Here is a 22,302-nt window from a genome sequence, read left to right on the forward strand (position 1 = left end):
AGCTCTGTGGTTTCGGGGCTGATCTCTCTTGCACCTCAGGAAGAAAGGTGAGGGTTTGTGCAGTTTGAAAGATCAAACTACACAACTGCCCTTAGACAGGCAGAAATTTGATTGTTGCCATATAACAGGCAGCAGGTGTTTGACTGTGGTTTGGTTCAGCAGTGGCTTGAAAAATAACTGCAATAGCTGACTGATCAACAGCTAACCCAAGACAGCAGTGTCAGTTGTGTCACTTGCATTTAACTGAAGTAAAGATAAATCACTCATTTATGACATTTACTTAAGGTCTAAAAATTGTCACTTTTTTTTTTTTCACCAAAAGAAATATTTTGCCTGTTCTTAGTTTCCACAGCAGGTGGGCCCTGAGAGCAGGTGGTACAAGACATCGCTGTTGTGCTGCAGTGGCTGTCACACAGCATCTCCCGAGCATTTCTGGAAGTCTCTTGGTCTTGGAGGGGAGAAGGACTTGGCTGAAACACTCTGGGCATCCGTACTTTTTAGCGTTATCCTAAAATCTTCTCTGTTCCACAGGTTGCAATATTATGTAAAGGGCATAGCTCTGGACAATTCAGACTGTCCTGAACCAAATTTGGCATTTTTAATCACAAAATAAAACTTTCAAGTGCCAGTTCTCAGTGAATTGGCACTCGCAACAGAAACAATTAAACAAAGGGCCTCAGATAGTAAATCGAGTAAGGGAAGTTTGTCCAGACTAGTCTGACATCTTCATGTGGACAGTGAAATACAAATTGTGCTTGCATCTTATATTGGTTTGAGGCTGACCCAAGGTGACCTGCTATGTGTGTTCTGGGATTTCTGACTTAGCAGAGGAGTCTGAATTCCTCACCATGATTGATGTTCAGCCTGATTGTACATAAATGTGGTGTGTTTTTTTTTTTTTTAAATGCATTTTTTGTCAATGATTTTTTCCTTTTCCTTTCTGCCTCATTTTTTTCACTTAGCAGAAGGAAGTTTGGTTGCAAGAAAAGGGGAGGGAGAGAGAATTTTGCTTCTGCTCCATTTCAGTTTTGTGTCTGCTCTAAGCCTGCAACGTGAAGTGTTAGAAAAACAAACCAGCTCAACGGGGGAAACATTGCACTGGTTGTTTTATACACTCATGCTCCCGCTAAGCAGAATCCATAATGTATCTGTCAAATGAGCAGAAGCAGCCCAGTATCCTCAAGTTTATGATGGTCCCGTTGAGGGAGGCTGATCCACCCTTCCCTGCTGGAAGCTGCGCTGTGACCATCAGCTTCCCCGACTCTTAAAAGCCTTTAGGTGTGTGAATGGTTTCTGTACTGACACTGACGTCTGCTCTCCTTTCCTCTCCCTGCTAGCTAAAGACATGGAGTGTGGATGAACTTCAGAGGAGGCTCTCGGCGCTGGACCCCATGATGGAGCAGGAGATTGAGGAGATCCGCCAGAAGTACCAGTCAAAGCGGCAGCCGATCCTCGATGCCATTGAAGCCAAGAAGCGGCGGCAGCAGAACTTTTGAGCCACCGGTAGAAAATTCTTCCACCCTCAAACAATCAGCTCCTTGCTTTCATGACTACTGAACAGATTGATTTCTACTGAAATATGCTAGCACAATAGCGGGCAATACTTCTGCTCATTTATTTTTCCATAGCACCTTTGTGAACTCAGGAATGCCAGTAAGTGGAAGATCCTGATGGTATGTTTTAGTGTTAGACATGTATTTAAAACGTTATCCCAAGGAGTTCTGTTACTGCTTTTAGGCGGCCTGTTTTTAAATCAGAGGAGCTGGTAGAAATAGACTAACGAAAGTTGGCTCACTCTCTTTTCAACTGAACTTTCAGTAGTCTGTTTTCTTTGTTTTAAGTTAATGCGAATTGTGGTATTTAATGGCTGCAATTTCCGTGTGTTTTGTTGTTTATGTTTTTCTTTGTGAATGCACAGACTCGATTTCGAGCTGTTAAGTGTATCGTTCTGCTGTTAAGGTACTGATAAGTTTTAGGTCACTGAACAGAACAAACTGTTCCAGCCTTTGAAACAACCTTAAATCTCAGTTTTTAAAAAGCCTGTAATAAGCCCCATGCCTTACACTGTGTGCTTTAAGCAAGTGGGATTCCTTCAAGACCTCGGTTTTGTCCTTTGCTTATGTTCTTTAGGAATTAATCTTAGTAGATAAAGCATGTTGTGCCTCCATCAGAAATTATATTCTGTAACGTAAAATCCACGTTGACTTAAAACCAAAAGCCAATCGGTGATCTGACCTAAAACAAAGCAGATTCCACTTCATCCGTCTCTTTGGACATGTCCTTCAGGGCAACCCTGCTAACAGGGGAGTGCTGGGGAAAGGAACCAGTATTTGAATGGGTGGAAGTTGTGTGAACCTCTCCCAAATTAGGTACTTCTGCTGTGTCTGAGAGGACTGAGGAGTCCCCACAGTTGGTGAAGTATTTTGTAAGCTTCGTCATTTCAAATTTACATCTTCAGGTGCTGGAATAAAAACTTAATTTCCCAATCCTTCACATTTCTGCCAGGCTTAGCACATGAGAAAAAATGAAAACTACCATTTGTTGATGCACAGAGATGTGCGTTATGGGGTGGAGTGGAGGCAGGGCTGATCTGGAGGAGAAGGCGACGAACAATATCCTGCTGGAAGAGGTTCAGTCTCTTCCTGTTCCTCCGGATGCTCCTCGTGTTCTTCCTCCTAAAATCACCCTGGCGTTTCTGCCTGCCATGGCTCTGTGACAACACCCAGCATGTACAATCGCTGTGAGGATGGTGCAATTATCTCACGCTGGTGGAGAGGAGGGTAAAACAGAGCAACGCTGAAGTGAGCCTGGCTGCAGGGCAGGCCGGTGACGCCTCTGCCCGCTGGGCTGTAACAGCAGTTACCTTGTTTTAGATGTCTGGTGTGTGATGAAATACTCAGTCAGAGCAATTTATTTTTATTGTGCTCTGATGGAGAGAAGAGTTTCCATGCCATTCTTCTGCAATAGGCCTCAGTACGCCACCCAGATAATCAAACTAAATAGCAGTGTCCCCTGAATCCAGTGCTGCTGGAGAGCAGTGCTCACTTCATGCCTCGAGAGGCTCTTTTTCCCTGCTCGGAGCAGACTCTTGCCTCCTGTTACCAGGTATACTCCATTGCTGTGAAAGGAACCAAGCCATTTGTACCCCCTCTGCAGATCTGCTCGCATCGGTTTGTCCCGGTTCGATAGGCAGTGCTAACACAGCTGCTGAGAGCAGCGGCCCAGCTGGCCCTAAGGCAAAAAGGTGGCAGTACAAGCTGTACGTCCTGGAATAATCAGCTGCTTGGTAGCCTCAAGTGTCAGGAAAGTTTGGAAAAGCCTTGCTTCCGCAGCCCAAGCCCAGTAATTAAAACCTTTGTTGTTAATGGATTAAAATGCCTTAGCAGTGAGAGTCTGGGCTCTGCTGAAGTCTGGCGAAGTGCTGCATGAGCACCAGGGCTCGCGCAGCGCGTGTCCAGGAACTGCAATAAGCTTTGTCCTGAGTATTTGTTATGAGCAATATTTATGAGAGCCCTTTGCATCAAAGAAACTCCTGTGGTTTAGGAGGGAGGGCTCTGCTGAAGTACTGCATCTTGAATTAGTCACTTCAATGGATCCAGCCCCCCGGGCTCACCCAGGCTGGCTGTGTGCTGGGCTGCAGCTCTCCCAGCACCAAGGAGAGACCGGAGGCAGCTGGCAGGAGGCTGGGCAGCTCCTGCAGGGCCCGCTGAAGCTCAGCTTTAGCTCACACCTGGTTTGTACCTCTGGTGTGATAGATGCTGGGATGTAGGACGTGGTAAACTCTGCACTGCATGCGTGTAACGTGGATCGAGCAGATTCTGCTGGGAGTAGTTTTACCTCTGCACTGTGTAGGTAACTTTCTAGTGGCTGGAGGGCATTAGAAAATCCAAGTTTTTAGGTGAAGCACCCTGGTGTGGTGCGTGTTTTTGGAATATGCAACCTGTGTCTGCTGTAACTGAATGTAAGCACTGTTGAAATGCTCTGCTTTGCTGATGTGATTGTCTTAAAATACAGCAAATGAACCAAAAGAAGTAAAACTGGTCCAATGGCTTAGCTGTCTTTGAACCTTTCTTAAATGCTTGCAGTAGCTGAGACTTGATGTTTCTTGCACATGGAGCTGTGATGCAGAGGAATTATTTTCTCCACTGATTTGCAGTCTGTTAGAGAAAGCAATTCCCTGTTTGGTCCCTTGGTAGAGTCTGGGAGCAGAGTGCTGCTCACTTCTCAGAGTCCCCCAGACCAAGGCTCATGCCCTACGGGAAAGCTGTTCCAACAAGGGTGTTAAGCAAAACGCTTCCTTAATTGCGAAGCTGCTTTTACTGCTCCTTGGGTCCATCTGCATTGCTGAAAGTGTTCTGGACAAACTGTTATCTTCGCTTCTGAAACCCAGAGATGCCGATGATGTCAGTCATGCGAGACATAATAATGTGAAGTTTGTAGCTTTAACTTTTTTTTTTTTTTTTTGTAACAAAGAAATTAGCAACACTGGCATAAAGTGCTGACTTGAAATGCTCTTTTGTAAGATCCGTCTGTTTGTATATAATAGCGTTGGCCATTACTTTGTATATGTATGGAATAGTAACTTTTATTGTGTTCTCCGAGTTTGATACAGGATATTTTTGTTGGATCTTTCTCAAATCTTGCCTTATTTGTTCAAAGGGGCAAATAAACTGTCCTTACTGAAAGCATCAGTGTCGTGAGTAATATTTATGCGTTAAAACATCTGGCATATCAGGACAAGCTTTGACATGAGGTGCCTCAAGCCGAGCATGCAAGCATTAATAAACACGAGCAGTAAACATGTCAAATGCATTTTTGAACAGGCAGATCTTTAGCCATAAAGCATTGCTAACACTACCCCTCCAGGAGAGCTGGGGGGGTTATTTGCTTTGATTCAGGGGCAGGCCCACGTGCAGCTGGCTTGGCGGCAGCTCGGGACGATGCAGGTGGATGCTCAGGCCACTTCCCTGTGAGGATGCACATTGGAGGTGCAGGAGGAGGCAGGGGGGTCAGCGAGCTTTGCTGCAGTGCTCCCATCCCTGCTTTGTGCTGCAGCACCTTCCTGAGCCTGCAGTCAGCTCCGGGGCTAGGTACGTACCCGTTCCTTCTTCCTACACAACAGGTGAGGCTCGAGTCACTCTCCTAATTCTGGCTGACTTGCTGCACTTTCAGCTTTCTGGCTTGGAGAAGGAGGCAGTTGACAGTGAGTGGGTGCTGCCTTCCCATGGTGAACTGTTGGCTTTTACGTGGTTTCCCTGAGCAGTTACTAAATCTGTTCTGAAGGGATGACTAACTGAACCAGAGACAGAATTCATTCAGGAGGCAGCCTCGGTTAGCAATCCCGGAAGAAACAAAATAGATGTGAGCTTTTAAATGTTAGGAAGGAGTGTGGAATCCAAAGGGAGGGAGGCTGCAGGCATTTCTAGTGGCTGGGAAAGCCTGCAGCACTTGCACGTTTTCAGCAACATTACCAGGGAACTGCAGAGCACCTGCATGAAGGGAAAATGGTGCTCCCAGCGCAGCAGCAGCGCCGCAGCCATACCGCAGGAGTGCTCACATGCACTCATTTCATGCTAGGAGCGGTGCACGTGCTGCAGAAATACCAACTGCATGGAGCTAACAAAGACAACAGCTGACAAGTAGCCCTGAGCTGGGGCTGTTGAGCCAAGATGTTCCCTGCTATGGGAAAAAAAAAAAAAAAAAAAAAATCAACCTGCCAAGAAGCCATAGCCCCAGATTTTCTCCTCCTCCCATGGTTGTCAGTACTAAGGTGCAGGTGGCATTGTCTTTAACACCCAGCTGCTGCTTCCTACACCCTCATTTTGTCCCATTTCCTTCCGTCCACGGGCCAGAAGAGCTGAGCAGGCAGCCAGACAAATGCTCTTGGTGTTGGCTGACAGCCCTGACTTGAGAGTTGACAGTTTTTCATTGCATTAATCACTCCGGCAAAATTTAAGAGTCAAAGCAGGAAACACCCATCAGCTATTTCCAGGCTGAAAGTGACTTAATTGCCCTTTAATTTAAGAGTCCAGGAAGGCAGCCAACTTGTTTAAAAACTTTAGAACTATCCAATGCCATCCATTAAGCACAGCCTGCTCTGCTCCCCTCCAGGCTGTCGCAGCTAAGATCAATACAGCGGAGGGAGCCCGGTGCCCCTGCGTCACCGCAGGACGTCCCTGCTGCAGACCTTCCTCCGTGTCACAGCGGGTGCTAAGCTGCACACCCTCCTCTCCTCACCCCGAGAGGCTCACAGGGTCTGGGCCATCACCCACTGACCGTGGCGAGGACGATCCTGAAGGCACGGGCCACTTTTTCCCCTCTGCTGCTCCCCGGGGCTGGCTGTGGATGCCTCCTGGGCTCTGCTGCATCGCTCGCTGGTGTTGGGCTCCCCTGCATGCCTGACCCCTGTTTTTCGAGGGCAGCAGATAGCATTTCCTGAAATGCTGTGACCTGCCCAGGTGCAGTTGGTTAGCTTAATTCCACCGCTTTGAGACTATTCGCTTAGCTCCAATGGTTAGAAGGAAAGCTCTGATTTAAGTACAACCAAGGTAATCGCTATCCTTCAGGTAAGGGCTGAAGCCATGGGTATATGCAGACCCGGGGGCTTTCCTAGTACCAGGAGAAAGTGTTTTGCCACAATTAAAATTAAAAAAAAAAAGAACTAAGGCACAATTGGTCGTTACTGGTCACCACTCCCAGTGCAGCAAAAGGAGGAATTAGAAGCAGCACCGATGTGATCGGCACTTCTTCAAGCAGTCTGCTCTGATTTTGGTCTCCCTGCACTCACCCCCCTGGGATCAGGGCTGCAGAGCCAGGCGGGACGGGTCCCAGGAGCGCTGCCAGCGAGGAGTTTCTGCTTCCTATGGATCCCCTCCTGCCAAACCTCCGGCATTTCCCACAACCAGCCGGGTGCACAGAGCACCCTCAGGGTGTCTGAATGCTGCTGAAGGAAGAAAAGCTTTTAAAAGTACCGAAGTTTACTTTGTCTCTAGGAGTTGTCCAATTCTCAGCTGCGTGAAATAGCTGAGTAAGGTCACTCCTTCACTGCCGGTCCCTGGAGGTAAAATACTCTCTCCCTCATCCATCATTTTTTGAGTGTGGAGAGCCGCTTTTGGAGACATAACCTGATAAAGTGCTTAATTGATTTACCCGCTGTACCAAAGGAAAACAGTCACTCAGGAAACTGATTAGGGCTTAGCAGGAGAGCACCAATTTCCTACCGGCCTTGGGAACAGTGAGACAGAGCCGTCCTGGCAGCCCACCCTGCGTGGCAGTGCCTCGATGGCGCACGCTGGCGCTGGGCACCTTCCTGCGCCGCCTGCTCCCAGCGCTGCAGAGCTCCGGCACCGCCAGCTCTATCTGCAGAGCAGTGGGAGGACTTTCCCGGTTGCTCATCGCCATACAAATCTGAACGTTTTCGCAGGAGGCTAAAAAAAGAAAAGTCCTTTGTGGTTTGCCCCCAGGCAGCCCCTCGGGGCAGCCGTCGAATGCAGCAGCTGTGGAGGGTCCCTCGGGAGGCACGGCTGGCTTCTAACCACCAGGTTAGGGAAGTGTTTGCCTCGGAAAGATTTGTAGAATGGGGATTTTTTTATTATTATTCCAAATGAAAAAACTCTCAAAGGAATAAAGATTAAACTCGGGGTTTAATCCTCCCCTCCCACCTTGCTGCGGGGTGCAGGTGCCGTGCTGGGAGCAGCACTGAGACGTCCCCTCCCTCATTTTGGAGGCCACGAGCGGCACCAGCAGCCACCTCAGCCTCTTATGCTGCCTCCAGGGAAGAGGATGAAGCCCAAGCAGCACCAGAGCCCAGACTTCACCCCTACAGAACAGGGAGAGCTGGCTCCCAAAGAGCTGGCGGCGTGCTGGGGGGCACCTTTTGTAGAAGCCTCTGCTCTGGAGAAAAAAACAAGGCAGCCTGGGGGGGGCTTCGTGCTGCCAACCCCTCCCTGGTGGCACAACACACCCTGGCGGGCCTCTTGGAACTGAATCTTCCTTTAAAGTCTGCCCTTCATACCTCCAGACCAAAACACAGCCCCTGAGGGGCCAAAGTTAGTTTCCTAAAACCCAAGTGTTTTATAGGGGAAATGGTGGCCAGAGGCTGCTCCCCAGCTCCCAGCGCTGCCAGCTTTGCTCTCGTGCCCCGTGGCACTGCTGATCCCGTGCATCCCATCTCTGCACGTTCCTGCTTCCCAGATTTAGTGGGTCTGTGATGGATAGGATGAAGGAGCTGTGGATGGGGCAAGATGTTTGCTTGGGCAATCATCATTTCGAACGTTAATTGCCATCCCTTCTTTCTGCCAGCCACCCTGCGCCCCCCCTGCCTGCCACGCATCCGTGCTGCTCCTCCGGGAGTCCTGCAGCCCAAAATTGCTCCCCCCAGCCCCTGGGATGCTGCTTCGGCAGCCGTGATGGGAGATGGCAGAGGGGCACCACAGCCTGCTGCAGGAATCGCTCTGCAAGTGGCCTGGCAGCTCCTGGGGGCTGATCCCACCTTCCTTCTGCCCCTGCCCCAAACCCATGGATTAATGGGGCACGAAACAGAGCCAGCCTCCGAGGTGGGTCACTCAGGTCTTTAATAAAATATACCGTATGCATCCCATGCATAGATAGAAAATTAATTTACATGCTCTTTTAATTATTTGCATAATGCTTCTTAGTTAATACAGGTAATTTAGTCTTCACATTTTTTTTTTTTTTGTACATTTTGCTACTGGGGTATTCATGGAGAGAAGGGGGAACTCCTTCCTTTGTTCAAGTAACGGTGCAGCGGGAGCTGGTCCGGGGCGGGTGGTGAGCGCGGGGCCGACCACGGCACGGCCGTACTGGAAGACTCGATGGTGCCGGGAGCGTGGGCACCTCCATGCCCTGCTGCTCCCCAGGGATCCCCTGGTCCCACCTGAGCTCAGGGCAGCTGGACCCGCACGGTTTTGTCTTTTATCCCCGTGGTCAGCAGGTGGCTGTGGCAGAGCTGTCACCAACCACGGTGGTCCCCACGCGGTGCCCTTTGTGCCAGCCAGGACGGCCGGTGGCAAGCACCAGGATCCAGGTGGCTGTGGCCGTCCTGTAGCCATCGGAGTAATTTGGGGCTTGCTGGGCACACTCCTGTGTGCACGAAAATCCTGCACGATTTCCAAACAGAGAATGGGGGGGTCAAGGAAAAGCTCCGTAGAGAGTTAGTGCTGTGCTGGGAACAACCCCAAACATGTGCAGCTGAATCAGGGGCTGCATGGGACAGGGGTGTCCCCCCTGCCCAGCTGAGAGGGGCTCGGGCAGGGAGGTGACAAGGAGCAGCACGAGGTCCCCTCTGTCCTGCTGGGGCTGCCTCCTCTGCAAAGGGGGTGCTCAGCTCCCTGTGGGGATGGAGGCGATGCCCCCCGGCTCCTGGCACTGCTGCTGCCCCTGCCTGGCCCCAGGGCAGGGGGACGAGGCGGGGGGGTGAGGCTGGGGAGCAGGGCAGGTGTCAAATCCCTCGGGCTTTGTTCATCACCCCAGCATGGCAGCTCCTCCAGCACTGGAAACCAGGAGCACGCGGCAGTGGCCAAGGCAGCTTCTTGGTGCCCAGGAGCATCCCTCGTGTCCGCTCCCCAGCAGCCCGTTGCAGGCACTCTGCCTCCTCTCTGCTGCGTGGGCCGGGTGCCAGCAGCAGCAGCAGCAGCTCTGGAACGACCGCCATGCCCTAAATGACTTTAGGATGGAGGAGCACCACCCTTCATGCACCCAGAGCAGCGCCTGTTCGGGGTCACCCACTTTTCTTTTCTCCCCTCTCCCTTCCTGTCCCCTGGCTGGGGTACATCCAGCTGAGACGCACCCAAAGCTCCCCAGCTGCTGCCTCCCACTGCCCCGGGGCTGGCAGCAGCCGGTGGGCACCGTCCCCAGCCCCTCCTGTCCCCTGTGTGGGGCTGGGAGATGGGGAAGCCCGGCCCCTCCGCCACGTCCCGGGGGGCTCAGGGGGCGGGCAGGACGCCGGGGGTCAGACCGCGGCGGTCGGGGCTGCCTCTGCCCAGGGAGGTTTCGCTCAGCGCCTCCGAGTCCCGGTCGTGGCTGGAGCAGCTCTCTGTGTCCTCGGGGTCTTTCTTCTCGCTGTTCCTCACGGCAGCCTCCAGCGCCTTCTGCTTGCGGTAGAAGTGGGAGAACTTGTTGAAGATGATGGTGATGGGCAGTGCCACCACCAGGATGCCCCCCAGGATGCAGCCCGAGGCGGCCAGCTTGCCCGCCACCGTGACGGGCACCACGTCGCCGTAGCCCACCGTGGTCATGCTGACCGTGCCCCACCACCAGCACGCCGGGATGGTGTCGAAGCCGACGTCCTCCTCCTTCTCCGCGGTGTAGGCCACGCCGGAGAAGACGGAGACCCCCACGGCCAGGTAGAGCAGCAGGATGCCCACCTCCCGGTAGCTGTGCTGGAAGGCAAAGCGGGGTGACGATGAGCGAGGACCGTCGTGGGCAGGGTGCTGGGGCACCACAGCACAAACACGGCCCCCGTGCAGCCCCCTGCACACCTCCACGGGCATCTCGCGGGCATCACTGCGCAGTGGCAGCACTTGGGAGTTAAACACAGGGTGGGGAACACGGGGGGAGAGTGAGAGCAGCCTCGGGTGGGCTCAGGGTCTGGGTACATGGGTGGCCGGGAAGCCAGCCCCTGGCACCCCCATGGGGACAGGGCAGCCAGGAGGGGAGCCCAGCCCTGTGCTTCCCACCGAGGGGTCCTGCTGCAGACGCTGTGCCCCAGCTCCAGCCTGATCTGGGCTAGCAGCATCCAGACACATTTTCCTTTTATCTTGGCAGGTCCCCAGGAAGCACCGGACCAGCAGGCTCTGAGCAAGGTGATTTTGTATTTTCCTGCTGCTGGCGGTGTGCGAGCACAAGGAGGACAGGTGCCTCTGCTGCAGCCTCGGCTCTGCCTCCAGCTCCTGTCCCAGCCCCGGCTGGCCCCACCGCCTGCCCCTCCGGCACCCCTCCCCATCTGTGGAGCCCAGCAGGATTTTGCTCATATTCTGCCCAATTCTGTCCCCTGAAGCCTCACCGCTGGGGACATTCCAACCCTGGGGCTCTCGGTGACTTTAACCCGTGTCCAACCCTGCTACAGGACACCAGGGATGCTACAGGAACACGCAGCTGTTGTGCTGGGGGAGTTGTTTTATAGAAACTGCTCTTTTGGAGATAATTCCATCTCCTTTTTGGGAGGCTCAAAGCAAGACCAACTGCTCTGCCTCAGCACCGGTGTGAAGCGACGCAGCCCCGCTCATCGGATCCGCCTGGGATCCATCCAGCACCAGCCCGGGCTGGCCCCAGCACCCATCCCCACGGGCACTGCGCCCCTGGCTCACTGGGGACACCCAAACTGGGGACAGGGGGTGGTGGCAGTGGGACAGACGGACGGACAGCAGGGGTGTGCAACGGGGTAAGAGCAAACAGCAGCTCACAGGGCTGAGCCCATGCTGCAGTTCTGTCCCTGTCTGGTCACCACAAGCAAATTTCTTGGATGTTTTTGCCCGCTGATCGGCCAACTCGCTCCTCTCATCTTTTGGGGAAAGGAAATCAGAGCTCTGATTATATTATTTTTTTCAGTCTCCCAACAGCCAAAGAATGCTTTACTGGAGACCACATAATGACTAAACGAAACATTTGAGCAAAACAAACAGCAGAAGACATGGGAAAAGAGCTTCTGTGGTCAAGGCAAGGCATAAAGGAGGTGGATTCATTGCAGGGAGCACGAAGACTTTGCTTGTACTGCTGGCAGAAGCTGCTCAGCTAATGCCAGTAACACCAAGGGAAATAACACCCTCCTCCTCCGCCGTCACCTGTGGCTGCAAATGCCCAAGAGAAACACCAAGAGCTCCTGGGGAAGGACAAAGAGCCCCGAGCCTCACAGCTGGATCAGCTGGCCACGAGAGGCTTATTTCTGTATGGAGTTTACCCGCTGCTGGGGGGCGGCCAGCACCGAGCCCCCAGCTGGGAGGCGCACCCGCTGTCACGGGTGTTGGTGCAGGGCAGGAGGAGCAGGGACGTGTGGGAAGGCTGCCACCAAATCAAATGCCCCCTGGATCATCTGCAGAGTGCTGAGTTCACGCTGCACAAAGGGCAGAAATCCCTCTGCTAACACCCCTGTGGCAGGGCAGCAACTCCTCGCCGGGCCAGAGCCATCGCCCCGCTTCCCGGCCGCCAGCAGGCTTTGCTCCTCCGCTGCTGCTGCTTTGTGCTCGTGCAGGAGGAAGTAAATTACGATGAACACGGCGTTGTAATTTATGTGCCCAGTAAATCACAGCACCAGGCAGCTGCGGCAGCCTTGTGTCGCTCACCCCCTGCTGCTGGCGCTGCCCGAGGATGTGCAGCGAGCCCGGCAGAGCCCAGCAGAGCCCGGCAGCCCCTGCCCTGCCCTGCCCTGCGTGTTGTTCCTGCTCCCGTGGAGCACAGGAAAGGTTCGGGGAGCCCTTCCCACCTGGAAGGTTTGATTTAAATTCTGTGAGCTGCTTTAGGTGTGCGTGCCGCTTGCTCATTGCTCGTCCAAGGTGGGTTTTCAGGAACAAGGGTGCTGTGCGTAGGGCTGCAGGTGCCTTTGTTTCAAACAGTGCTCCCTGGACCCCATTCTCCTCCCCAGCCATGCTCAAGAGTTGATTTTTTTTCTACCCAGCCCTATGGAGCGGGGCCAGCCCTGGCCGCCAAGCCCTGCTGACACCAGGACATCCCGTGCCAGCACCACGGGGTCCCCAGCCTGAGAACCAGCGTGGTGCTTTGGAAGTGGGGCCAGAGGCAGCCCCAGGAGGAGCGAAGGTGTCTGTGCGAGTGGTGTCCTCCCCGTGTGCAGCTCGAGCATCTGCTGCCACACTTGGTGGGCCTGGCGACTGGCCTGGGGGTTTCTCTTGAGTTGGTCACCAAGAAGCAGAGAAAATCAAAGGCTGGGCTAGCTGGACCCTGCAGCACCTGGATTTTGAGGTGAGGGGATGGCTTCAGCCTCCCCAACACACTGGCTGAGCCACACATCACCCTTGGCATGAGGAGGCTGGAGGGACTGTGGGGACAGCAGAGACTGATGGGGGGCAGCTGAGCTGCAGCGATGGAGGTTGGGGACATGGGACCAGGCTGGTGAGGGTCTCATGACAGCTTCATGCCTCAAAACCTGTCACAGTGGCTCTCACCAGGCCCTCCCAGGTGCTGGGAGGGTGCTCTGGTGAGCCTCAGGGCACGATGTGAAGCCTGGGGACCTTTCCTCAAATGTGTGTGGGTGCCACCTCCCAGTGTGCCAGGGGCCTGGGGCACTCTCAGCACCCCTTCATCCAGCTTGTCCTCCTGAGGGCCTGGTCCTGAGGCCAGCTTCCCCCAGCCCTGCATGCTCTGCGGTGTCACAGGGCGGCTCCTGGTGGTCCCAGACCCCGTGGCTATCCCAGTGAGGTGTCCTGGTGGGATGTCACCACCTCTGCACGGCTCATTCTGCTCCGACACTGGGTATGGTGCTGGCCCACCACGGTGGGGCTGAAACCATGGAGGCACCAAGTTTCCAAGTGTCAGGGTCAATTCCTGTTTGCTCTGGGGGTGTGCACAAGGGGCACTCGTGCAGCACCCTCACACTGCTTTGGCACACCCCACAGCCCAACCCTCCGCCACAAACAAGCTCTCACACACCACCCAGAGCTGGAAAACCACTGGGAATGGGCACCTCTGCATCTCCCGGCCATCCCAGAGCTGATAGTAAGGGTAGGTATGGAGATAGGGAGCCCATTTACCTTCAAGGTGGCCCCCAGCGACCTCAGCCCTGTGGAGTGCCGAGCCAGCTTCAGCACCCGGAATATCCTCATGAGCCGAAAGACCTGCACCACCTTGCCCAGGTTGCCCAGCTCCGAGTCGCTGCCCATGGTCAGGTCCACCAAGAGGGTGAAGTAGAAGGGCAGCACTGAGACGATGTCGATCAGGTTCAGGGGGTGCTTGAAGAACTTCTTGGGGTTGGGGGAGAGCAGGAGGCGGGAGGACACCTCGAAGGTGAACCAGGAGATGCAGAAATACTCCAGTTTGTGCAGGACGGCTTCGTCGAGCACGTTGCCGGCCTCGTCCGCCTCCTGGTACTCGGGCATGCTGTGGATGCACATGGTGGCGATGGAGACCAGCACCACGCTGATGGACACGAAGCTGAAGAGCTTGCTGGGGATGGAGTAGCCGGGGTTCTCCATGGTGAGCCAGAGGCGCTTGCGCGCGTTGCCGCAGCGCAGCGTGCTGTAGCGCAGCAGCTCGTGGTTGATGTCGGAGATCTCATCTGGGGACGTGTCCACGCTGCTCACCTCGCTCTCCTCGTCCCAGTTGTGGTGCCGGCCCTCCAGCTTGCGCTCGTGGTAGCGGTAGCTGCAGCAGGAGTCCAGGAAGAACTCGTTGATGCCCCAGTACTCGATCTCCTGGCAGAAGGAGAAGACGCAGAGCTCCTCCATGACGTGCAGCTTCCCCGTCTGGTAGAAGTGCAGCACGTAGAGGAAGAAGCCGGGGTTTCGGTCGAAGTAGAACTCCCTGGCGCTCACGTCGTAGTCATCGCAGAGCTGCAGGATGGACTCCTCCGAGTCGCAGGACAGCAGGCGCCCCAGGCGGGTGTCGGGGAACTTGGAGAGGGCGCTGGAGCTGAGCCGCCGCCTCAGCCCCCCCACGTTGATGTTGATAACGTCCTCCTCGAAGCCGGGACCCCAGTAGGTTAAGGTCTTGTTGACCATGATCAGCAGAGCGGGGGCTGGTCCACCTGCGGGCGAGACACAGCTCGAGGGGGCTCGGGGGGGACAAGAGGTCCCTGGGGGTGAGGGGGTGCTCACGTGTGGGACAAAGAGGGGCAGTGGATGGAGGGGAAGGAGCAGCTTTGGGCATTTGTTCTTTGCTGGGGAAGACGGAAAAAACAAAACAAAACAAAACAAAACAAAACAAAACAAAACAAAACAAAACATAACCAAACCTCTTTTTCCAGATGAGGCTTTCCTTCCTTATTTACCTCTTGAAATCTCTCCCTTTGCAGGTCGCCAGTAGCCTAACGAAGGCAATTTGCTGCATCTCCAGCACCTCGCCTGTGGGGCTTTCCTCCTTCAACCAGGTAATTAGTCACTGGAGAGAGGATTTATCCCCCAGTGAAAAAATAGATCTTGTGCTGCCCTGCACTCATCAGATTGTGCCAGAGATTTGTAGCCCGACCACCTACATCGCTAATTGGAACTGGCCAAAAAGTCCTTGGATGGCACGATTTGCCCAGGAGCCGTGGTAGTTTTGCCAAAATCAAAGCGTTTTCACAGGTGTTAGGGAAAATTTCAGAGGAAGAAGTGTCAAAACAATTCGTCTGCCTGCTTTGTCTCCTCTTGTGTGCTCTGTCACGTAAAATATTAGGATTTATTTTTGTAGTGTTGAAACATAACAAAAACATGATTCAGAATCATTGATGACTGAATGAAAGGCCTGTGTATTAGTAGGGAAATAAAAAGGGAAGTTTTGCTTTCTGCCACATTTCTGGGTTTTACGGGTTTCAGGGCACTGGGCTTCGCCACACAGCAGCAGCTCCATTCGCTAACGAGCACGAGTTACAACATCTCACAACGAGTAGCATTCGCTACCCTAAAATGCATTTACCCACCTTGAGCAGAGGTTTGAACTAAGCAGGCGAGCACTGGGTTTGTGCTCTGTCACCTTGGAACCAGAGCTCTCCACCAACCTCTTGGCCCGTCGCCCTTTCCGGAGGGGCGTGGTGGAGCTCGCAGGGAGCGGTGCCGGGGCTTTGGTGTCCTCAGGAGGGCACCGGGTCTGCTCTCTGAGACCCCCAAATTGCATTTCTCCTGCAAATCATCTGCTTTGGGAAAATCCCCTTGTTGGCTGTGCCTTGCTCCTGAGCCCTGCTGCACTCACTGTCATTGCTGATGCGACTTGTGCAATGCTGGAGCTTTCTTTTAGTGGTTGCAGAGGAATTTGTGACCCCCCTGACCGGCCTGTCTCCGTTCTCAAAGCTTTCCCTCCACAGCTTTCATCAGCCCATTCTTATTAGAAAAGTCCCTCACCCTCTCCGCCTGGTTTCACCCACGGCAGTTTTCAAACTTTCGGGTGACACAAGGACAGAGGCTGGGGACAGGCAGCAGGAGCGGGGGGAAAAGGCACTGCGGGGGTGCTGGGGAGCCCCCAGCCCGGTGGGGCAGCACCTGAGGGCCAAGACATTGAGGTGGCTTCCCCCACCCCACACTGCTCACCAGACACCTCGAGGGGTTTATGGGGCAAGCACCGAAGGAGGGAAAGGGGGCTATGCACTTTCTGGGGCCTGTGCAGTGACATAGAAAAGGTTGGAGGGACCTGCCGGGGTTTTGCATCTGAGCCTGGAGGTCAGAGCTGGAGATGGAGAGGTGATGGAGCCAGGGCTGGAAATAGCCCCCAGAGGTGGGTTTTTAGGCTGAGTGGGGCTGTGGGTGCAGCAAATGCCAGCTGGGTGCGAAATAGCCCAGCAGAGGCATCTGCTACCTCGCTTGCATCTCGGCGCCGGGGCTGATAAAGACGCAGGCTGCGCACCACAAGGCAACGCTTCCCCGTGTCTGGAGGAGGCAACTCTTTTGTGCAAAGCCTCCGAGCAAAGTGGACTCATCGGCTTTCCTTTCTAAGGGGGGGGGCGAAAAAAAATAAAAGGATCATTTTTTTTTTTAAATGCTTCAGACATGGAAGGGAGAAGAAGGGGCGCAGGCGCTCCTCCTGTTCAGGGACAAACTGGGATTTCTGTGACAGATCGGCTTTTCCAGGGAAGACATCACACAGCCCATCTGTGGGGTGGGGATGACTAATCCAGGTTCCTTCCAGAAGGATGCTCATGCAGTCAGGCTGCGCGCACACGCAGGGGCCGTGGGGGTGGGCCCGTGGGCTGCAGCCCGTCCTGCGCCCCCCGAGCCTCTCCGTGCCCTGTTCTGCAGCCGGGGGGCAAGGCCAGGCCAAACACCACCCCAGGTGGTGGGGACGTGGTTTTGGGGCCGGGATGGGGCAAGCCTGGGGGTTGTGGATGGGGCTGGCAGCGTGGGGTGAGCCCAAAGCGATGCTCGGGCTCAGCAGGAGCAACTCACACCTTGTGGCTGTGGGTGATGCTTTGCCCCCATGGCAGGAGGAAAATTCAGGGATGGGCGAGCTTTGGGGTCTGATGGCAAGAGAAAAATGGGTGTCAGGGATGGGCGAGCTTTGGATCCTGGGGAAATTCCTCCCTGCTGCACAGGGAGCAGGGCGAGGGGGGTCGCGGACAGAGATTCTCCCTCCTGACGCCTGTTTCTGAACGGAGCGAATTATTGCTGCCCACACACGGCTTTCATCTGGGAATCCAGAGCAGCAATTAATAGTTCTGTAACTCTTTTGCCTGCTCGCTTCATGGCGAGCTCGGCTCAGCCTTGGAGCACCGCCGAGGCTCGGGCCAGGACCTGTGCACCTGGATCACCAGGGCAGGATCTGTCCCATCGGCGGGGCTGGCGGCTGGGGGACCGGAGCTGGCTTTGGGGAGGTTGGGTGTGTTGTTTTTTTTCTTTATTTTTTAAATCACAATGGGCAGAGAATCCAAATGTGCCTGTCTGCAGTAACGTGAATTTGCAAAATTGTCTTTTAATCGCACCGAAATCTCCATAAATGACTGGGAAAACAGAGCAGATCGAGCCAGGCCCTTTGTGATCGATTTTGAGATGTTCTGTGAGCTGTTCGAGGGAAACCGCCACACACCCAGCAGGAACCATGCACTGGGCATTCAAATGAATACTTATCTCGTGAAGGAAAAAAATCCCTGATATATGCATTTATGACAGTAAAGAAATATTAAAACAGATCAAGCATATCTGTACGAAATGCTGGAAGAGTTTCCCTTGACAACGCATTTTTTTCTGACAGCCTTTCCCAGGGAAGTTCTGTGTATTTATTCCAACTGGCGGAGGGGACCCAGGGGAGTGGGCAGGGAGATGCTGATAGATATTTGAGTGAGGATGCGGCGAGAGCAGGGAGTGTTGCACTCAGGGGTTTTCCAAGCAGGTACCATGGGTTTAGATGAACAGCCCAGATAAAAAGCCCCGTACTTACAGCTCGGCGAGGCTTCCCGGCGGGGAGTCGTGGGGCTGGTCTCAGAGGAGCCATTAGAAACGTGCAGAGGAGGAAAGCTTTTGTCCCTTGCCTGCAGCCCAGCCCGAAGCACCCTGTCACCATGGGCTCGTGGCCCTGCACCTCCCAGGCGTGCCAGGGTGCTGGCTGCAGGCTGCTGGGGCAAGCCCCAGCTGGGATGCCCGTGGGATCGGGGCAGGGCTGGGGGGATCCAGGGGGGCATCTGACATCCCGGGGGGTGTCCCCATCCATCGGCTGCGTGCTGGGGGCGGCTGGGGCAGGACTGGGGAGGTGACACTGTCCCTGGGATGCCCATGCGCCCTGTCCCTGCCGCTCAGCATCCCTGTGCCCGTCGAGCTGAAGATGCTCAGCGGGGTGCGGGGAGCACGGAGGGGTTTTCCCACTGCTGGCAGCTCTCTGCAGCCAGAGCCTGAGCTGCTGCCGTGTGCTCGGAGGCCACCGAAGTGCCCGGGGCTGGGGGCAGGCAGCCGGGGGACTCCCGGCTCTTTTTTGGGGCGCAGGAGGGGGGCGGTTACCCAAAGCTCCGGGGTCGGCTGTGAGCAGGAGCCCAGCGCCTGCTGCGGATGCTGCCGTGCGCGGTGCCTCTGCTGCCAGGTACCGGGCGCACAGCTTCTGGGGGGAAAGGGAGGACCCCGCACCCTGCCCTGAGGTTCCTGGGGGGGGGGGGTGGAGAAGACCCGGGGGCAGAGGGGCTCCCCTACACCCACCTCCGGAGTGCGCGGCAGGGGTACCCCGTGCGCCAAGCTCCCCGCAGCATCCCGGGCTGGAGGCTGCTCTCCTCCCCGCTCCTCCCCGGTCCCCGGTGTGCCGATGTCCCTGCCCCCCCCCGCAGCATGCAGCCCCCCGAATTGCCCAGCTCCGGCTCCCCCCCGCTCACCTGCAGCCGCGCCGCCCCCGCCGCAGCGTGCGCGGAGCCGCGGAGCCCTGCGGGGCCGGCGGCAGCTCCGCGGGGCCGGGCGGGGAGGGGAAGGGGCTGGGAAGGAAGGGGAAGGGTTGTGGGGGGGGGGGGTCCCCGCCCCGTCACCCCCCCTCCATCCTCCCCTGGGTGCCGCCCTCCGGCTCCGCCCGGCGGCTTTGTGCTGGGGGAGGTGGATGGAGGGGGGGGGGCTGGGGAATCCCCCCCGCAGCTCCCCTGGGAGAGCTGGAGATGGGTGCGAGGGGTTGCTGCCAGCCGGGGGGGGGGACACACACCCCCAATTTTTGGCAAAACCGTCTCATGGTTGCCTTTGTGCTTTCCCCCGTGAAGGCTAAAAGCAGCTCTGTGGTGGCTGCACAGGGCTGGGAGCGGGGTGGGCAGGGGATCCGGTGTCCCCCCACCCCAAATTGCCTTACCTGCTCCAAGCGCCCCAAAGCAGGAGGGCGGGGGGCGAGCGGTGGGGCCCCGAGCTCAGCGTGCCGCCCCACGGCGTGCCGGCGATGCGCCTCGGCCCTCGCAGGTGCCCTTCACACCATCCTGCTCCTTGAAGCTCCTGGGGCTGGGCGTGCTGAGGGGTCCTGGGCAGCCCTGCCCGGCTCCCCGCTGTCCCCGCGCAGGAGGTGGGCGAAGGCAGCAGGTCAGGCGCATGGCTGGGGTCAGCTCAGCGGGAAGCTGCCACCCGCAGCCATCCCCGTGCGGCCTGGCGAGAGCTCCAGCTGCCCCCAAAGCCGGCTGCCAGCGCAGAGGGGCTGCAAAGGGAGGCTCTGAGACCTTCCCCGGGTGACGGCCGCGTGCCCGTGCGGCGATGGCTCATTGCCCCAGCACCAAGCAGCTCAGTCAGACCGGCAGTTCGCACCCTTCAAGGCTCCGTGCCACCCTCCAGGGCAAATCCATCTGCTTTAGGGTTCGGGCACGGAGCCTGCAGGCCCTCACCCTTCTCCAGGCACGCAGGCAGCCGGCTGGGAGCTGGTGTCGGCGGGGAGCATCCTTCCCCCCGCTGCGTGCCCGCCTCTCGTGGCTGCGTGCCGTGCCAGCCCCGGCCCTGTGCCAGGCAGCGCTGCCGCGGGGCCGCCACCGTGTCCCCATGTCAGCCTGTGCCCTGCGCCTGCTTACATGGCAAGGAGGGAGGGGGGAGGGAAGGCTCGGAGGGAGGCCTTGGGGAAAAAAAAAATAAAAAAAAAAAAGGAAAACCAACGGAGGGAAATTCCTCTGTTCTGTGATACGAGGCAAAAGCGTTTATTTTTATGGCGATTAGGGGTGGCTGCGCAGCTCTGGAGGCTGTGAGATAAGCGCGGCCAGCTTTGGCTGCTGGCAGCGAGGAGGGTGTGCTGCCCCCCGGGGTTTGCTCTGCCTGTCACTGATGTGCTGCCACGGGGAGAATTGCCTTCTGAAAATCCCTTCTGAAATCAATTCTCAGCTGTTTTCCTGGGAGGGAGCCTTGCCTTGGGGGAACCCCTGGGCTCTCCGAGGGCATCCGCTGCAACTCACACCCGGTCTCTGCACAGGTCAGCTCTTTGTAAATCTCCCCCCAGCCCCACTTATGTGCTGATGCTGGGTGGACCTGAACCTGTGCCCCCCTGTCCTGCCCTGCTGGCTCCAGTGGTGCAGGATTGCACCCTGCGCCCCTGCCCATCAGCCCAGCAGGCTGCAGGGGATCACCCCGGGATCGTGGCAGGGTGTCCCTGTGTGTCCCCACACCCCTGTGCTTCCAGCAGCAGCCCCAAAGCCCTGGGGGTGGCCGCAGAGCCCAGGTCACCTTCTGGCCTCACCCAGGCTCATGCTGGTGTCCTCGCGTCCTTCCAGGGGTGGCTTTGCTGCAGCATAAATGGTACCTGAGTGAATTCTCCCCTTGCTGCACAAAGGACTGCGAAAGGGCTGGTTCTCTCCTTAGCCAGCTTTGGCACTCGAAAGGCAGGGCAGGAAAAGAGGGTCCAGCCCCGAGGCTCTCCCCCAGCTCAGGAGATGCGCTTGGGGCACCCAGCAGCGCGCCCGCAACCCCAGGCGAGCTGCTGCCACTCCTGAGCTCCCTCGCAGAGATGTGGCGAGGGAAGCAGGCAGAAAAATCAGGTCAGCTGGAAACGCCTCGCCATCTCCTCCTCCCAACGTCTTCCCCCTGCTGCCCCTCTGGGAGGAAGCCCCCCTCCCACCAGGGCCCGCGGGGATGTCGCCGATACCCGCGTGGCGAAGCCTCCATCCACGCGGCCACGAGGGACGAAGCCTCTCAGCCCCTCGCCTCGCTGCCTCCCGCGGGCTGGAGGCAGAGGCAGGGTGAATCCGAAGCCAGCAGCCATCTCGGTGCTGCAGTGAGTCATCCCGAAAGGCGCCCGGCTTGTGTCAGCTCTGCGCCTTTCTGCTTTCTGCTTCCTTTTTTTTTTTTTTTTTTTTTTTTTTTTTTTTTTGGGGGGGGGGGTGTTAATAGCTGATGTAGCAATAAATTAAAATATAAAGGGAAATATAAATGAGTGGAGCTTGCCTGCAGAGCTCCTTTAATTAAAAGGGAAATTTTCAAGCCCTCATAAGGCCCGTGGATGTGTGCTGGTACCTGCCCTGTGGGAGGGCTGGAAGGGTGGCTGAGAGCACAGGGACATCACTGCGAGTGGCACCTGATGGATGCTGGGGACACCAGCACAGAGGGAATTTAAAAAATCTTCATTTCCAGAGGCGAAGAGCTAAATTAGGGCAGAAGAAAAAAGCCTTCTCTTTAGTGGTGAAGGCGTTTGGGTTTCTCTTCATGCTTTTGGTTCCTGGAGCTTTCTGCACTGCTGCTGCCTTTGTCTCCCCAGGGCAAGAGAGGCTGGGCCCGCGGGGTTTGGGTTTGGGTTTGGGTTTGGGTTTGCCCTTGCCTTGCCCTTGCCCTTGCCCTGCCACCTCCTGTCTCCCAGCACCTTTGCCTCTCCCCAGAGCACCCCCAAGCACCGCACGGGGAGCCCCGAGCACACCTTTGTTCCGGAGTCCCACTCCACATCCCTCTTCCCCCCCCCCAAAAAAAGCCACAGGATGCCTGTGGCAGGGGCATTTCAGCCTGTTCAGTGCAGGGAGATTCAGCCAGCCCCTCCGGACCCGAGCCTGCCCCAGAGCCCGTGGATGTGCCACCAGCATCCGCCCGTCCTCCCGCAGCGTGGGCACCATGGCAGGCTCCGACAGCCTAAAATGCTTTGGGCTTGGAGTTTCACAAAGCCCACTGGGTTCCTAAGCCAGGCAAAATTAATGAAAACTCACTGACCTCACCGGAGACCTTGGGTTGTGGATCAACTTAAAAGCTATAATCAGAAGCATGAGAAAATTTGGAGAGCCCTAACGCAGCGGTGGCTATTTTT

The 22,302-nt window shown here is 56.1% G+C and overlaps 2 protein-coding genes across 6 annotated transcripts in view; one reads left to right on the forward strand and one right to left on the reverse strand.

Annotated features, from left to right (window-relative positions):
• STK4 (serine/threonine kinase 4) overlaps window positions 1-4,685 on the forward strand; it is a 46,042-nt gene extending 41,357 nt beyond the window's left edge. For all 3 annotated transcript variants that reach the window (XM_038166161.2, XM_038166162.2, XM_038166164.2), the window contains one exon: window positions 1,338-4,685. In XM_038166161.2, coding sequence (XP_038022089.1) covers window positions 1,338-1,496 — 159 coding nt within the window. In that variant the 3' untranslated portion in view covers window positions 1,497-4,685. The remainder of the gene's footprint in view (window positions 1-1,337) is intronic.
• A 3,870-nt stretch (window positions 4,686-8,555) lies between these two features.
• KCNS1 (potassium voltage-gated channel modifier subfamily S member 1) lies at window positions 8,556-20,077 on the reverse strand. 3 transcript variants are annotated; one of them, XM_038166160.2, is made up of 3 exons: window positions 19,402-20,077; window positions 13,722-14,713; window positions 8,556-10,400 (listed from the first exon to the last, which is right to left on the reverse strand). In XM_038166160.2, the coding sequence occupies exons 2-3, from the start codon at window positions 14,685-14,687 to the stop codon at window positions 9,945-9,947; spliced, it is 1,422 nt and encodes a 473-aa protein (XP_038022088.1). In that variant the 5' UTR covers window positions 14,688-14,713; window positions 19,402-20,077; the 3' UTR covers window positions 8,556-9,944. The 3 variants fall into 3 exon arrangements, with proteins under 3 accessions (XP_038022088.1, XP_038022087.1, XP_038022085.2); XM_038166159.2 differs by lacking the exon at window positions 19,402-20,077 and adding an exon at window positions 18,947-19,048; XM_038166157.2 differs by lacking the exon at window positions 19,402-20,077 and adding an exon at window positions 18,031-18,882.
• Window positions 20,078-22,302: the final 2,225 nt, after the last annotated feature.

The sequence above is a fragment of the Anas platyrhynchos genome, chromosome 21 (assembly GCF_047663525.1).
Source record: "Anas platyrhynchos isolate ZD024472 breed Pekin duck chromosome 21, IASCAAS_PekinDuck_T2T, whole genome shotgun sequence".
Taxonomy (NCBI): domain Eukaryota; kingdom Metazoa; phylum Chordata; class Aves; order Anseriformes; family Anatidae; genus Anas; species Anas platyrhynchos.